The 15,675-nt window shown below is 41.5% G+C and overlaps 2 protein-coding genes across 13 annotated transcripts in view; one reads left to right on the forward strand and one right to left on the reverse strand.

Annotated features, from left to right (window-relative positions):
- The window catches only part of DAGLA (diacylglycerol lipase alpha), a 167,516-nt gene extending 156,466 nt beyond the window's left edge, over positions 1–11,050 (forward strand). For all 10 annotated transcript variants that reach the window (XM_061609831.1, XM_061609826.1, XM_061609829.1 and 7 more), the window contains 4 exons: positions 2,142–2,338; positions 3,348–3,477; positions 4,147–4,325; positions 4,541–11,050. In XM_061609831.1, coding sequence (XP_061465815.1) covers positions 2,142–2,338; positions 3,348–3,477; positions 4,147–4,325; positions 4,541–5,468 — 1,434 coding nt within the window. In that variant the 3' untranslated portion in view covers positions 5,469–11,050. The remainder of the gene's footprint in view (positions 1–2,141; positions 2,339–3,347; positions 3,478–4,146; positions 4,326–4,540) is intronic.
- Positions 1–15,675, reverse strand: part of LOC133376896 (uncharacterized) — a 52,963-nt gene that overhangs the window by 5,802 nt on the left and 31,486 nt on the right. For 2 of the 3 annotated variants that reach the window (XM_061609835.1, XM_061609836.1), the window contains exon 2: positions 2,460–2,521. The exons of the other annotated variant lie outside the window; for it this stretch is intronic. The gene's annotated coding sequence lies outside the window, so the exon portion shown is untranslated. The remainder of the gene's footprint in view (positions 1–2,459; positions 2,522–15,675) is intronic. 3 annotated transcript variants of the gene reach the window in all.

The following is a 15,675-nucleotide window of genomic DNA, read 5'->3' on the forward strand; positions in this document are numbered from 1 at the left end:
ATTACCTGCCCTTCACCCGGAGGTACTAGGGCAGATTACAACAATTTGAAATATATCCTTAAAAACAATTTAAAACAACTTAATCATAAACATATATGCAGTTCTATATATTACTGTTAGTATTCTTCTTGAACAAATGCAGCTCTATGGGCTTGTGTGTTTTTGTGATGTCAGGCCTGGAGAGTCAAAGGTTAAGCTTTCAGCCTACCAGACTGGGTTATCATGTTTTCTTTCACATGTCAAACACACACAAAAATATGCCCCAACAAACTGAAATGTGAAAAAAAGAGGGATTGGGAACCAAATAATCTGACTCAAAACTTCTTATGATGTGAATGTAGATACTTTATGAAAAATTAAAAGCATGTGGATAACTCATACCCATCTATCATAGCTGAATGAGCAAAAATAAATATAACCAAACGTGTTCCAACAAAGTCTTCAGTGGTCAATCAATGCAAAGACACCAAATATACAAAATATACTGGAAATATAATACTGATCTAAGTATGAAAAACCTATTATACTGTTATATAAAACTATATAACACCTGTCCTGGCTCGTTTGCACTGGCTACCTATTTGTTTCCGGGCTAAATTCAAAGTGCTAGTTTTGACTTATAAAGCCTTACACGGCGCGGGACCACAATACCTAGCGGAACGCCTCTCCCAATATGAACCTACCCGCTCACTACGTTCAACATCAAAGGCCCTCCTCCGAGTCCCGACCCACAGAGAGGCTCAGAGGGTTGTAACAAGACCCAGGGCCTTTTCAGTAGTGGCCCCCGAATTATGGAACAGTCTCCCCGATGAGGTACGCCTGGCGCCTACACTTTTATCTTTTCGGCGCCAGGTTAAAACCTTTTTATTCTCCCAGGCATTTTAACTTAATTTATTTTTTAGCTTTCAATTTATACCAGGCTGTTTTACTGTTTAATATGTATGCTTTTTACTGACCTTTGTAATTTTATTGTATTTTACTCTGTTGTACACCGCCCTGAGAGCCTTTTGGCTGTGGGCGGTATAGAAATTGAAATAAATAAATAAAATAAATAAAATATTTCACTATTATATAAAACTATTTCCAGTATTTAAATAATATTTTTTATCTTTGCAGGAGTTGTACTGTGAATTGTGTTGTTACATAGATTTATGCTGAATTGTATATTTGGTGTCTTTGCATTGACTGACTACTAAAGAAGCCTTTGTCGAAATGCATTTGGTCAAATGTTTTGATATTCCATTTTAGGAGTTTGTATATACTGGTTATATTGATTTTTGCTCATTCAGCTATGATAGATGGGTATAAGTTATCCACATGCTTTTAATTTTTCATAAAAGTATCTACATTCACATCATAGGAAGATTTGAGCCAGACTATTTGGTTTCCAATCCCTCTTTCTTTCACATGTCTCCAACTCTGTTGTTAAGAGAATATTTGTCTAAGATGCTGCCTGCTTTCTTCTTCTTCTTCAATTTATATCACACCCTTCCTCCCAAAGGGAGCTCAGGGTGGCAAACAGATGATAAAGCGCTAAAAACATCTTTAAAATAAAACACTATAAAAGCATCTTTAAAAATCAAAATGCCTTTTAAAACATATTAGAAACAATTCTAGTACAGATGTTAATCACTCCCCACCGGACAACTACTCTTCTTCCTTTAGACACATCGCTAAACCTTTGTCTGATTTGAACTGTAAGTCATTGGTGGGTGCAAAAATGATCTGATTTATGGCATCACTAGCTGCACCTGAAATTTGAAAGTTTTCTTCTCTAAAGGAGATTATCAGTTTTCTTTGCTCAAAATAGAAACCTCATTGTCTGAATGTATGGACTCAAAATCAAATATGCCCTGTGTTGAGAATATGCCTAGCTTACAGTAAGGCTGGGTTTTTTCATCTGTGGTTTTTTATTTTTAATGTAAAAACCAAGGAAAAACATAATTGGTGCCTTCTTTTTTTGCATTATCAGTGTCAATTGCAGGTCATCCTTACGTTTCAGTTTAAACAATCCCCAAAATACTCATGTGAACTTGCCTCAGCTTTTTCCCCTTGTACTGTGATATAATTTCTGCTGCTTCTGTCTTGCACTTAATGGCATTACCTCAGCATTCTTCCTTCTTTTCTCTTTCTGCGGACAGTGGAGAATCATTGTGGGTGCAACAAAATGCATACCCAAGTCTGAACTCCCTGAAGAGCCTGAAGTGAATTCAGTAACCAGTCACCGCCTCTGGACCCATCCCAGTGACTTAACCATTGCCCTGTCAGCAAGCACACCACTCTACCCTCCTGGGCGCATCATCCATGTGGTTCACAATCACCCTGCTGAACAGTGCTGGTAAGTGAAACTGGAGAGTTTTCCACAAGTTGCTCACTTATAATATTGGTACATCTGTGCTGATAATGCTGCACATATGGATGTTTTATGTTGTCCCCTGGGAACTGTAATTTGGTTTTACCTGATCTGCACCCACTCCACAGTACCAGCCATGGTGGGTGGAAACTGCCACTCTCCCTCTCCCTGCAAATAAAAAAACAAAGATACACAGAACCAAAAGAGAGATAACCAACATGCAAAATGTTTGCAAGAAATAATCAAAAGAATGAACTGACCCAGATTGAGAAGGCATTCACTAAACAAAGGATGTTTGGTCAGGAGGTTAGGTGAGTAGCTCACAGCCATCAATGAGAGTTTCATCAAGGATAAGCCATTAACATTAAAGAACCTCTGTGCATGCATCTGCATGTAGCTGGTTTTAGATGCCTGGTCTGCTGAGTGTTCACATAACATTTCAAGCTACAGAAAAACAATTCAGAGATTTTGTGCATTTGGTCTGAAATGCTCGTTGAGCATTTTAAGAGAGACAAAATCATGTACCAAATTAGGTACTTCTGGTGACATCATTAACTTGGTAATACAGTTATGCTCATTGTCTAGTGATGCAAAGGTAAGCCTGTTGTTTTGTTCTCCTGGCATCTTGATTTCTGCATAAAATGTTATTTAGTAGGGGAGTGTTGTAGTGGGGAAGAGATGGAAGATGGAGAAAAAACTGCTTGAGTCTGTTTGCTTTTGTACTCTGCTGGTGCCACACTATAGCCTCTTGCTGATGTCAGTTAATTGTGAAGGGTAATGTGTGATGTGAATGAATTTGCCTTAGAATATGGGGCTGAAGGAACTGTCCTGTACATTCTGTCCTCCCCTGTGTTTCTGTTGAGTCCTTTGAGTGATGTTCCCCACACCTGACCCTATCGTATGTCCCTATGCTTTTCCCCCCTGGTGTTGTCATTCCTCTTCTTCTGACTTTCTTGCTTTCCCACGACTCTGCATTTCTTGACATTTTTTCCAGCTGCTGTGATCAGGAGGAACCCACATACTTTGCCATTTGGGGAGACAACAAAGCATTTAATGAAGTGATTATTTCCCCAGCAATGCTACATGAACACCTGCCATATGTGGTCATGGAGGGTCTCAACAAGGTAATAATGGATTTTGGGGTACCAGCAGGGGTAGGAGAAGAATCAGAAAGATCATGCTGAACATCTCGGTGTGAATTATTTGGATCAGCAGGAAGCAATAATGATGATGATTTTGTGGTTCACAGATAAGAAAAAGGACAGGTGTTATCATGGCAAAGGGATTGTATATATAGATTGCAATCTAGAAAAATGTGAGATAGAGAAATGTACTTGCAAAATTTGTATTTAAAATTCAAACCAACTGACAACACGATGCAGTGATCCACTTCAGGCACACCATGGGACGTTTCTTTTTTGGAAGAACAGACACCTGCACCCCCTGGAATGCCCCTAATAAGACTTACCAGAAACTACGTTTGGAGCTCCATTATATTTAAAACTGTTTGCCATCCTTGGGAATGGGAGAGGGTGGCTGCCATTTGAGAAACAAGTTCCAAAGCCCTACTGAGTTAGTTGAGCTTGTCAACTGCTTTTCTGGAGTGTGATGATAGATTCTTACATGTCTTGCTGCTGCCAAGACGGTATCATTGATTGCTAATGGTATATTTGTATTGTCTACCATCTGAGCTGGCACTTGCATAATATTAATCCACCATAAAGAAAGTTGATGAGGTTAGGTTAGAAATGATAACTGAGCAAAGCTGTTCTCTACTAATTTATTTTGCATAGGTCCTGGAGAATTACAATAAGGGCAAAACAGCCTTGCTTTCTGCCGCCAAAGTGATGGTGAGTCCTACAGAAGTGGACCTGAACCCGGAGTTAATCTTCCAGAATCAGCCCCTGCCTAGGCCTTCTGTGCAGATTGGAATTGGAGACATAATAGTGGACAGAAGGAACAGCAGCACTAAGTAAGGATATGGCTCTGATTTTTTTGAAAGATCTACCAAAGGCCGCTGACGGAGATATTCCTTCCTGCTATGTGATAACTGCTGTGGTATTGGTGGATATCGTGATGTCATAGATGAGGAGTAGTGTCTGCAGTGTGCTCTTCTGTGGCTTGTTCCGGGAGATTATAGGGTAGCCCTTGTATTAGTCTCATATTTTTTGTATTCTCCTTTTGCAGGAGTAAGGCTCACTCTGAAATCAGTTTGGAAGGGTTTTATGAGACCAAGCTTCTATCTCCAGTGCAGAAGGATCCAGTGGAGCTCCTGCTTCTAGATACCAAGGAGCGCCTCTCTGTAGAACTGCAGGACCGGCGTGCTCCTCTTGCTACAATGGAGAGCCTGTCTGATAATGAATCCATTTACAGCTTTGATTCAAGGCGTTCCTCTGGTTTTCGTAGCATCCGTGGCTCACCCAGCCTCCATGCAGTCATGGAGAAAGATGAGACTCACTGTTTTTATATTGACCCAGCAATCCCTGAGGAAAACCCTTCCCTCAGCTCACGGACAGAGCTACTTGCTGCTGACAGCCTCTCCAAACACTCCCAGGAGACCCAGCCTCCTGAGGCCCTGCAAAACAGTGGAGGCACCACTCCTCAGCGACGATGCAGTGATGAAGGAGCTGGCAGTGATACAGACCACATTTCCTTCACTCCTCGGGAGGAACTGGCCCTCCAGAATGGGAGGCTCAGTGATGCCCCCAGTCCGCAAGTGTTGGAGTTTGCTGAATTTATAGACAGCCTCTTTAATCTGGACAGCAAAAGCAGCTCATTCCAGGACATCTACTGCATGATGGTATCGGACAGCACTAGTGATTTTGCTGAGATGCCCAAGTCTGTCAGCGATCAGGAGATCTTACTAAGAGCACAGTATGAACCCAACTTAGTCCCAAAGCCCCCCAGGTTATTTGCAGGCTCAACAGATCCCTCCTCAGGCATATCAGTTTCCCCTTCTTTCCCTTTGAGTTCTTCTGGAGAGCTTATGGACATCACTCCTACAGGCTTGAGTAGCCAGGAATGTTTGGCCACTGACAAAATCCGGACTTCCACTCCCACTGGCAATATGACTAGTCCTGCCAAACAAGAGGACTGTGTGATCTCAGCCCTCTAGTATAGGAGAAAAGGGCCTAAATAGCCAATCCCGTACATTGAATCATGAGATAAAACCTGGGAGGAGCTGGTCACTGGGCAGGCGAGAGTTGTGGAGGATGCATGGGGAAGGGTGGCATTCTTTCCTAGGTGCTACATTGATGGCACCACAATGGATGTCAGCATGAAGGATGCCACACCTTGGGTTGTGTTCTTCTGTTAGGGAGAAAATCACTGCCTAATGCAGCCTGCTGCTTTTTGAGGGCCTTGTTCACTGATGTTAGATGGCTGGTTTCCCTACCTCAGGATATTTGTTTAAACGAGGCAGTTTCCCTGCCTTTCCTGCTGAAATTAGGATGTTACTGTCCACAGGCTAGAGGACCAGAGTTACAGAAGCTGAGGGGTCAGGTAATGTCCTTATAATTGTGCCCAAATCAAGGAAATTGTGACTTTGGACCTTGTTGCACTAGTGTGTCATGTTTGACTCAAGCACCTGTTCATCATCATCATATTTTTTTTAAAAAAAAACAGACACACTCTCCTGTTTTATAGCCATTAAGGCTGTGTTCCAGAGGAATGCAGTCACCTGCTTCCCAATCCTGACTGGGTACAGTGAAAATTGGGATGGGGCGTGTATGTTTTGCTCCCCTGATTAGCTCTGTGTTCAGTGATAACCAGACTTCTTCTGAGAAGAAAGAATGTACTGGAGAGTTGAAGGCCATTGCCACATTTCCTTACCCACCAGAGGGGTGAGAGGTCTTTTGGGTCTCACAGCATTGCACAGCTCCCCAAATTTCTATGAACCAGTGACAAACTTGCTCTGTCTCACAGAATGTTCATCTCTATCTGCATGGATTGATTGGTTTAAACTAGCTTTTGGCTTGCCAATGCCCTGCATTATTATTCCCTAAATCATTATGGGGCCCAGAGCCAATTTGTCCCCATTCCTGATGTTTCATTCACCTGCAGTATCATGGCAGGCCAATGATGGTCTGTCCCTGAGTTCAGGGAAAAGGTGGACTTTTACCGTGTGTTGAAATCTCGTGTACGTTTACAGAGCTACTAAGCATTTGGAAAATATTTATGAAGTGTACAGGAGTGAGAAGAATGTTCTCTGTGTTCCCATCTCTTCCCTCAACATGGGGCCTGAGGGAGTATTGTTGTTACAAATCCTTATTAGAAAATGATGGGGTGATGGGGTATGCCACACTTCACCCACCCTAATATGAGGGGCTTATCAACATTACTCAACTGCACACAATAGCTCATAACATTGCATCTCAGCTACTAGTCCTGCAACGGTGCTCATGTCTAAGATCTTCTCACAACAGCATGGTGACACTGTAAAATTGCAGGGATTTTCTAGTGATGAAATAGGAGTGAAATAATATTTACATAGGAAGTTAAACATACTGTGACCTTCAGTCCATTATTGTACAAAAATGTCATATCATATCAGAATGTAGCATTAATGCAGTAGAAGAACTCTTACTATAGGCCTCTTCAGCATGCAGTCTTTGGATGGTACACAGCATACAAGCCATGCATTGCAATCCATCAAGTACTTGACAAATCCCCTTGTGTTGCAGTCTTAGGTCCCCAAACAGGCTGCCACACCAAAGGGCACTTTCAAGTACCTGACAAGCTCCAGTCAGTTGTGCTCTATGTGTCCTGGAGGTTGCTTGTTGCGATGAACTGGAGAAGAGTGGGAGAATTTCTAATAGTGCCATCCTATATGTGTCTACTTGGAAGCAAGTCCCACTGAGTTCAATGGTGCTTGTTCCCAGGTAAGTGGGTATAGGATTGCAGCCTTAGTTCTATTTCCTAAGGAGACTCTGTAGACTCACGTTGTTGCCTTGCATATTTTAACACTCCTATGTATGCTTGCTTGGAAACAAATCCCCATTGAGCTCCATGGGCATTTCTTCTGAATAAATATGCATAGGATTAGACTGCAAATTGGTGGGTGTAAAATAGTACACTCACGTAACGTTAATGTAAATGATTCTGCTATATGCAGGGCTTTAGTGGATTGGAGCCTACTGAATTAAAATGCTTGTGTTCAACATGACAAAAGGGTTCACCCCTCTTTCTGCCTTGAAATGATTATTCAGTGGAAGAACAAGGTTTGATTGATAAAATCCTACCATTTTAAAAATGGCTAATTTTATTCTTTAGGCTTGATCCAATCTGTTTTAATAGCTTAGCTCTTCAACTTTTCCAATTTTTTTCAGAAACTTCAAAGTCAGGCAGAATTATTTCTAGTTTCGAAGCATAATTTTAAAATATATTTTTGTTAAACAATTCATTACAAGAACAGCTGTATTTGCTCACTGTAGTGCTCTAAAGCAGCTGTTGACCAGGCTGATCACATATGCTTTACTGAAGACACAGCAGGAATAGGTGAGTGGTTAAAGGTAACGTCAGAAAAGTTTGTTGATTTTATTTCTGGGGGAATGCACATAATAAACTGCAAGGTTTATGGGGAAATTTGGGGATGCAGGGGTGTTGCAGAGTTTAAGCTGCAGGTTCTTATAGCAGGATAAGCTTGCCAAACTGAATAGGCTGCTTGAGGGTCTGATACAACCCAGGCAGTCTATTAATCTTGAGTACTGCCTTTTGAATCAAGTTATGATTCAGTGCAAATACTAAAGAGCGCTTTAAACTTCAAAGCACTTTACAAATAAAAATGAATGGATCTTCCCAGCTCTTCAGGTTGTGGGAATGGGTGGTCGTGGAGAGAGGGAAGGGTGTATGTGTGTGCAGCATATCTACTGTATTACTAGGTGGAGGCAGTGCTGAATCTGAACATCCACTAAGATGAAAGGAAGGCAGTTCCTTGCCTTAGGATGGGGTGGCTAACCTTCGGCCCTCCAGATTGTGTTGGATTACAACTTCATTATCCCTGGCTGTTGGTCATGCTGGCTTGGGCTGATGGAGGGCCACAAGTCCCCCACCCTGCCTTGGAAGATTACTTTAGGCTTGGAGAGCAGGCTGAGAGGCTGTTGATGCAGCTCAGAGAAAGCTTTAATTTGTTCTGTTAGTAGTGATGAGATTGTGAATGATGCAACAAGTTATTGCACTACAATGTTGTGCCTGACCTGAACACCATTTCATTGCCATTTCATGGGTTTTGTTACTTTTTAAAGCTGTTTGATTGTATCCCAAAAGAATGTTTGTTACCCTCTTCTTTGCCAATAGTAGCAGGAATCAGACTGTCTTAACTGCTTTTGTCCCAGATTGTCTGTGTGTTTTCTGTGACTATGGGGCTTTTGCCAAGAAGAAAGACAATACACAAATTCAGGTGACACGTAACAACTCACCAAGAGAGGATAGTGTGAAATGGGAGTTGACTAGAAACATTTATTTGTGGCATTACACCTCATCCTCTTATTTGTTCCTTTTTTGAAAAAAAAAGGTCTTGGTTTTACACTACAAAGGCTAACAATTACACCAATAATTCACAAGTATAGCTTGAATTATTTTAGCATACCTATATCCAGTCTAACTATAGGAAAGAGCTAGAAAATGACATACTATTGACACACCCGCTGATGGGCCTATTGAGTTTCATGTCTGAAACATGTTGATACCTATTTCACACAAACTGCTTGTGCTCTGATGCATTGGTTTTCTAACTCTTCTGTCTAGCTTTAAAAGATCCTTCATGGTTTTGCTTCTAGTCTTGATCCTCAAGATGCTGTGTCCTCTCTCTGCCTACTCAGCACTTTGGGTTTTTGAATTTTCCTTTGAAATATGTCATGACATGATTGGTTGAGTGCTAGGACTACATCTGAACCAATAGCCAACAATGGAACAGTTCCTAGTTGTAGCAAAGTCATTGTCGTCCCTTTACATAGCCAACATCAGTGGGCTAGTAGATTTTGGGAGGAACTGCATACTCTGGTGAAGCTTTGGAGCGGAGTGAGCCAATTAATTTATACTTGCAGGCAGGATTTTGTGCACTTTAAAAACTGAAATATGTGATCAAAGGCCCCATGCAGATGCTGTTACAGCTTTGCCAAAGATGTCCTCATAAAGGATAGCTCCTAGCTGGGAGAAAGACTTCTTACTAGCAGAGCAACGAATGACAAGCACTTTCATTCTTTTCTGAAAGAGGGTACTTTCCCATATACGCTTTTGAGCTGAGTTATACATTAAATTGGGAGTGGGAATTAAAAGTCAGAACTTATGATAGTAGCTTTCATAATTTCTCTCCTTTTCAATTAATTTTGACATTTCCTATCTCATTCTGCCAGGGTACCCATTCCCTCTTCAAACATTTTCATTCTACATCTGATCCATCATCTTTTCCCGGCACAATTCTCCTGTTGATAAATATGCTCCACCTGTATTTCTTCAACATTTCATTCCAGTTAGCACAAGGGGCATCTCATTGCTTCAAAGGTTTGTCTTCACACACCCTAACCTCCACATTTTAAAGCAACAGACTTTCCCCAGTAGAGTGCTTTTGTTGCAAGGATGCTGGTTTCCCAGTACTCAGACTTAAAACATTTTGTTTGGAAAATGTGATTCTTCTCCCATCTAGCATATTTATTGTTATTTGATTGTAACTGCATGAGTATCACAGGTATCTATGGAACAGTGCCTATGAAAAACATGTCATTTCGCCCTAGCATCATTTTAAGTACTTATGGGCCTTCTTTGTTTTTATTTACATTTTATTTATTTTATTTTTTATTTACATTTGAAGACTGTGCTCTTTCCAAGCTTGCACTTCACTGCTGGAGCAATCATCCCAGGCCAGTAAAAAAAAACTTTCAGAAACAAGCTAGCACCAAACCATTCAACCAGTCCTGTTCACGTAAAAGGTGTGGTGGTCAACAGCTTGGATGTCCCTTCATCAATTATGTGGGGATGAAATATTTGTGCTACTAGTGCTGAATTGGAGTTAGCACAGGTACAGTAAAAGATAAAGGTGTCTCTGCACTTATAGTGCAAGTCGTTTCTGACTCTTAGGGTGCCGTCTTGCGACGTTTACTAGGCAGACCGTATATATGGGGTGGGTTTGCCAGTTCCTTCCCCGGTGTTTCTTTACCCCCCAGCATATGCCAGGTACTCATTTTACCGACCACGGATGGATGGAAGGCTGAGTGGACCTTGACCCTTTTACTGGAGATTCGACTTCCTCCTTCCGTTGGAATCGAACTCCGGCCGTGAGCAGAGCTTCGGCTGCGTTACTGCCGCTTACCACTCTGTGCCACGGAGGATCCCCACAGGTATAGTACTGTGGATAAAATCCTACATATCTGATCCTCAGAAGCTATCTTATCCTTAGTCAGACTATTAGTCCATCCAGCCAAGTATTATTTACTCTGGCCATGCCTCTGGAGTGTTTCAGGTAGAGGTCTTTTTTCCTGAGATCCTTTGTAATTGGAGATGCCAAGAACTGAACCTGGGACATTCTACAGACAAGATATGCACTTGATTGCTGAAGCATGGCTACGCTCTTCAAAAACATGTTTTTTCTATCACAAAACTTAAGTGATGAAAATCTGCAGCTCCTTTTGCAATTTATTCAGGAGTATGCCTTTTTCCAATTGAAATGAACCAATGTTAATTTTAATTGTGTTTTTTATGTCTCCCTACACAAAATTAAATAACTTTTTAGCACTATATACTTCTAGTTTTGAAAGTATATGTTGTTACAAATCATTTCTTACTGTTTCAGATGAAGTACGTCAAGTTGAGATTTAAGTATGTCAATCTTTGGCAGGTTTACTCAGAAGTAAATCCCATTGTGTCTAGTTGGGGGAATGAATGGCTAGCAGCTTTCTCCCTCTCTGACAGGAAGTGTGTGTGTCCGTCTGTCCAGTTGGGTTTTAAAAAGAAGATAAAGGGCCTGGTCCATCAATTTCAGCAGCCATTTTGGACTAGAAACAGTTCAGTGGAACTTTTTTTGCTCAGGTCTACAAGAGTTTATCTGATCTGCTTTTATACAGTTTTTAAATTTTGGTATAATTTTGAAAGAATTCCAGTCTATACTCTCTCATAACTGAATATCTTCTTTGTCTGTTACCATGATCTGAATACCTTGTGTTTGACATAAATGCCTTTCCCAGAATTTGGCACAGTATGCTTGATGAGGATGCATCACAGGATCTCTTCACACGACAATGGAATGATTAGGGTGTGCTTCCACATGGAAGAAGAGACTTGCCCCCAACTCTGGCCCTGTGAGATGCTTGCCACCTCTGTTGACTATGTAGTTGGAAAGCACATCTGCATACACCCATTACATTTTTTAAAATGTACTGCTTAAAGCATAATGTGAAGTAATTCTGTATATATTTGCATAAATTTATAATCAGGATTATGAACATAATCTCACATATCCAATCCATTGCATTCATTAGTCCTATTTATCTATTGTGTGAAGGGCACTTGAAGCAAGAGTGGGGTCACGCTTCTCACCCTGCCCCCATGTCAAAGTTCAGGACGGGATATCTGCATACAGGGCATGTTTGGCCTCTGACATCGAGGCAGAACAGCTCCTGGGCCCAAGGGAGAGGTGTCTCCGATGCCAGATGGTGACCTGGTCCATGCAAAAGAGTGCTCAACTACAGGCCTGGACTCCTCAGAAATAAGGGGATGGCTGCAGGTGATCAGTGGGAGGAAGCTGAGGTTTGGGGTGTGGTTCAGCAGCTCCAGCATCAAAACCCCAGTGCTAGGATGGAAGGACTGCTAGAACAACATATATACTCCAGCCCTGTATCTGACCCATCTAAAGATTGCCTGTGGACCCCAGACCTGTCTCTTGCCTTGTCTCTTACCTGCATTGCTTACAGATTGCATGGCTTCTGACCCTGGACTGCTGTGACCCTGATTCTTGCCTTTCTCCGTGGTTTTGAGGTAGACTCTGACTTTGGACTGACCCTGGATACTGCCCTTATTTATTTATTTATTTTATTTTATTTAATTTCATTTATAAACCGCCCATAGCCAATGGCTCCTGGGCGGTGTACAACATACAATAATACAATAAATCAACAAAAAAATACAGATACATAATAGCACTAAACAGTATTGAGATAACTAAAACATTAAAACATTAAAATATATAAAATGCATTAAAATGCCTGGGAGAATAGGAATGTTTTAGCCTGGCGCCGAAAGGATAACAATGTAGGCGCCAGGCGTACCTCCTCGGGGAGACTGTTCCACAATTCGGGGGCCACCACTGAAAAGGCCCTGGATCTTGTCATTACCCTCCGAGCTTCTCAATGAGTCGGTACTCGAAGGAGGGCCTTAGATGTCAAACGAAGTGCACGGGTAGGTTCATAGCGGGAGAGGCGTTCCATCAGGTATTGCGGGCCCACACCGTGTAAGGCTTTATAGGTCAATACCAGCACCTTGAATCTGGCCCGGAAACAAATTGGCAACCAGTGCAAGCGGGCCAGAACAGGTGTAATATGTGAGGACCGATTGGTCCTCGTCAACAGTCTGGCTGCTGTGTTTTGCACTAGCTGCAGCTTCCGAACCGTCTTCAAGGGCAGCCCCACGTAGAGTGCATTACAGTAATCCAGTCCAGAGGTCACTAGAGCATGAACAACTGAGGCGAGGTCGTGTGTTACCCTCGCTTGTGTTTCTGCTGGGATGTCTCTTGCCTCCTTAAGGAGCCTGGTGAGAACAGGACAATGACACGTTCTCTGACATCCACCAATTATGTGTCGTCTTCAAAAAGAACTCCTACATGTAGGAAGCTGCTTGCCTATAGAGGCTCCACTCAGGCAGGATTTCCACAATTGGGGGTTCTAATTGCATGGAACCTCTGCATGTAAGAAGCTGCTCATGTGTAGTGATTCCTTTGTAGACAACTGTCTTAATGGACACTGGATGGTGGGGCTAGCACAAGGACACAGGTGGGGTGAAAAGTGCAGCCCTGCTCTTGAATCAAACCATTACATATCTCCACAAAAGTAATGCATGAATAGGGCTATTGTCTTCTTGATTTATTTCCTGCATTTGTGCATGTTTTTTAGATAAGTGCCTATGTACAGGTACTTATCAGCTGCCTTTCTGCTACTATGGCTTTTTCCTTGCTCGTACCTTTATCTCCCCTTGAGGGAGTGGGTGGGACATCTCTCCTTTACCCCTTAGAAAAGATTGAAAGGCATTTTGTCCTTTTTAGCTATGGTGCTAATTTAGTCTTTCTCAAGGAAAGTAAGAAGGAGAAAAGTAGGAGCATGGCTTCAGAACCAGTGCTGTCATAAGATTAAACGGGCAGCAGCATTCAGTAGCATATTTTCCCCATCATGCACCAGATACACTTTTGCTTTCTTCTGGCCTACTGCAGTGCCTAACATGCAACTCTAAGCCAGCTATCACCATGGCCTCTTTCCCCCAGCTCTAACTCCACAGTCTCCTATTCCAAGCCAGGTTGGCCTCCATCTACTTCCTTGACCCTGGAAGTTAACAAAGTGGCAACTGCACAGTTAATTCTAGACTTCCAGCTTCTCCTTGCTGCCGATTACACCTCCTCCATGCTGTTCTGTGTCAATTGGAGAAAGCAGCTGTAGGAGTTGCCATAGTGCCACTTAATGGAGAACTGTCCTGGAAAATCCAGAGGCATTTTCCCTCCCTCACATCCCCAGTATTGTCACCATCCTGCCTGACAGTCCCAATAAAGTACACCACAATTACAAATAATTATTTCACTTTGTGCATTTACCAATCTGTTTTAAAATAATTTTATTTGTTTATTTTGTTATGCTTTAAACCATGTAAATAAAACAAAGGGAAGGGTACATAATTAAATAGAAGGGGAACAGGTTACAGCTCACACAAAGGGACTGATGTGAAGAAAAGGGAGGGAGAGATAATCAACCAGTTTTGAGAGGGCAGCTAGGCATATATATCCATGTATGTACCCCAGTGGGTGGGAGCTGTTTTCAATAGATATCCACACATTAAAACATGGAAAGGTATTGTAAGATCCTCTGTCCATTTAATGAGTGACAGAGAGAGAGAGAGAGAATGAGTGTTGGGAGTATGAATCTTTTTGCAATCATAAGGATTCACAAGATCCATTTTCTTTCTAAAGCATGGGACTGTACTTCAGGAGTATGTAGATGTCTGTCAACTCAACACCTAAAACAAAATTCATATGCGGGCAGACCTTCACCCAAAAGGGAGCTACTATAGGGCATGGCACATAATTTGTGACAATGACATAAAATCACAGTGCTAATACCTAACAGAAGTGGAAGTTTTTCTTTTTTTAAAGAGATAAGGTGTCCACTATGGTATAAATAATACCATAAATGAATTAACCTTAATTTCTAGTCAAGTGAACTAAACATATGGAAGCAAGAGAAGCACTCCATTGCTGGATTTTTGGTTGCTCCAATCTCCTGTTCCGCTCCTCTCAGATAACTTCTGTATATAATATTTAGGCTATAGTCACCTGGGAGTAAGCACTATTGAACTCAGTGGGACTTAATTCTGAGTATACATGTATAAAATTGAGCTATGAGTCTCATCCAACAACTGTTTATATAGACATAGGCATTTATCAGTCTTAGGTTTACTACTGAATATAGTCACCTCTTGGTTTTCAAACTTTTTAATGTTCTTAACGGGTGTTTTTTTTTTTTTTGCAATCAAGAGTAATTCACATCAGTAGAGTTCCCCAGTGCTAAGAAAACTAAAGACTTAAGTATTCCAACCCCACCTAAAAATGTTCTTTTTCTTCTGCTGGATTTGGGTTTTGTGCATGGACAGTTGTTCCACTACCCAACCTGTCCAAAATCAGGCCCTCCACCTGCTCCAAGGGAATCCCAAGTTGTAAGAACAGTTACATACACCTCCTGTAAACCTTATCTGTTACAGGTAAGTAACCCAAGATGCATTGTTTTCTCTGTGCCAAAGCTCTTGTGTTTGGAAATGATCCTTACTGAATTCACAGAGCTCTGGTTTGTTGACTGTTTGCACACTAAACAAAGAATTGTAGTATTGTCCTAAATGTATTCCATTTACTCAAACGGTGGCTGCTTGATGCAGTTTTTGCAGCAACAGGAATATTTAAATGAATTGATACTAGATCCATTACAAAATGATCATATATAATTGACCACTGGCCCATTCTTATTTGAAAGAAGCTCTCCTCATGTTGATTCCAGTTTATATATTAAATGTAGCATAGAAAGTAGGATATAGTTACCACATACATGCAAATCATGTTTTTCTTTATGAAGGTGAGATCCACT

Source organism: Rhineura floridana, chromosome 2, assembly GCF_030035675.1.
Source record: "Rhineura floridana isolate rRhiFlo1 chromosome 2, rRhiFlo1.hap2, whole genome shotgun sequence".
NCBI lineage: Eukaryota > Metazoa > Chordata > Lepidosauria > Squamata > Rhineuridae > Rhineura > Rhineura floridana.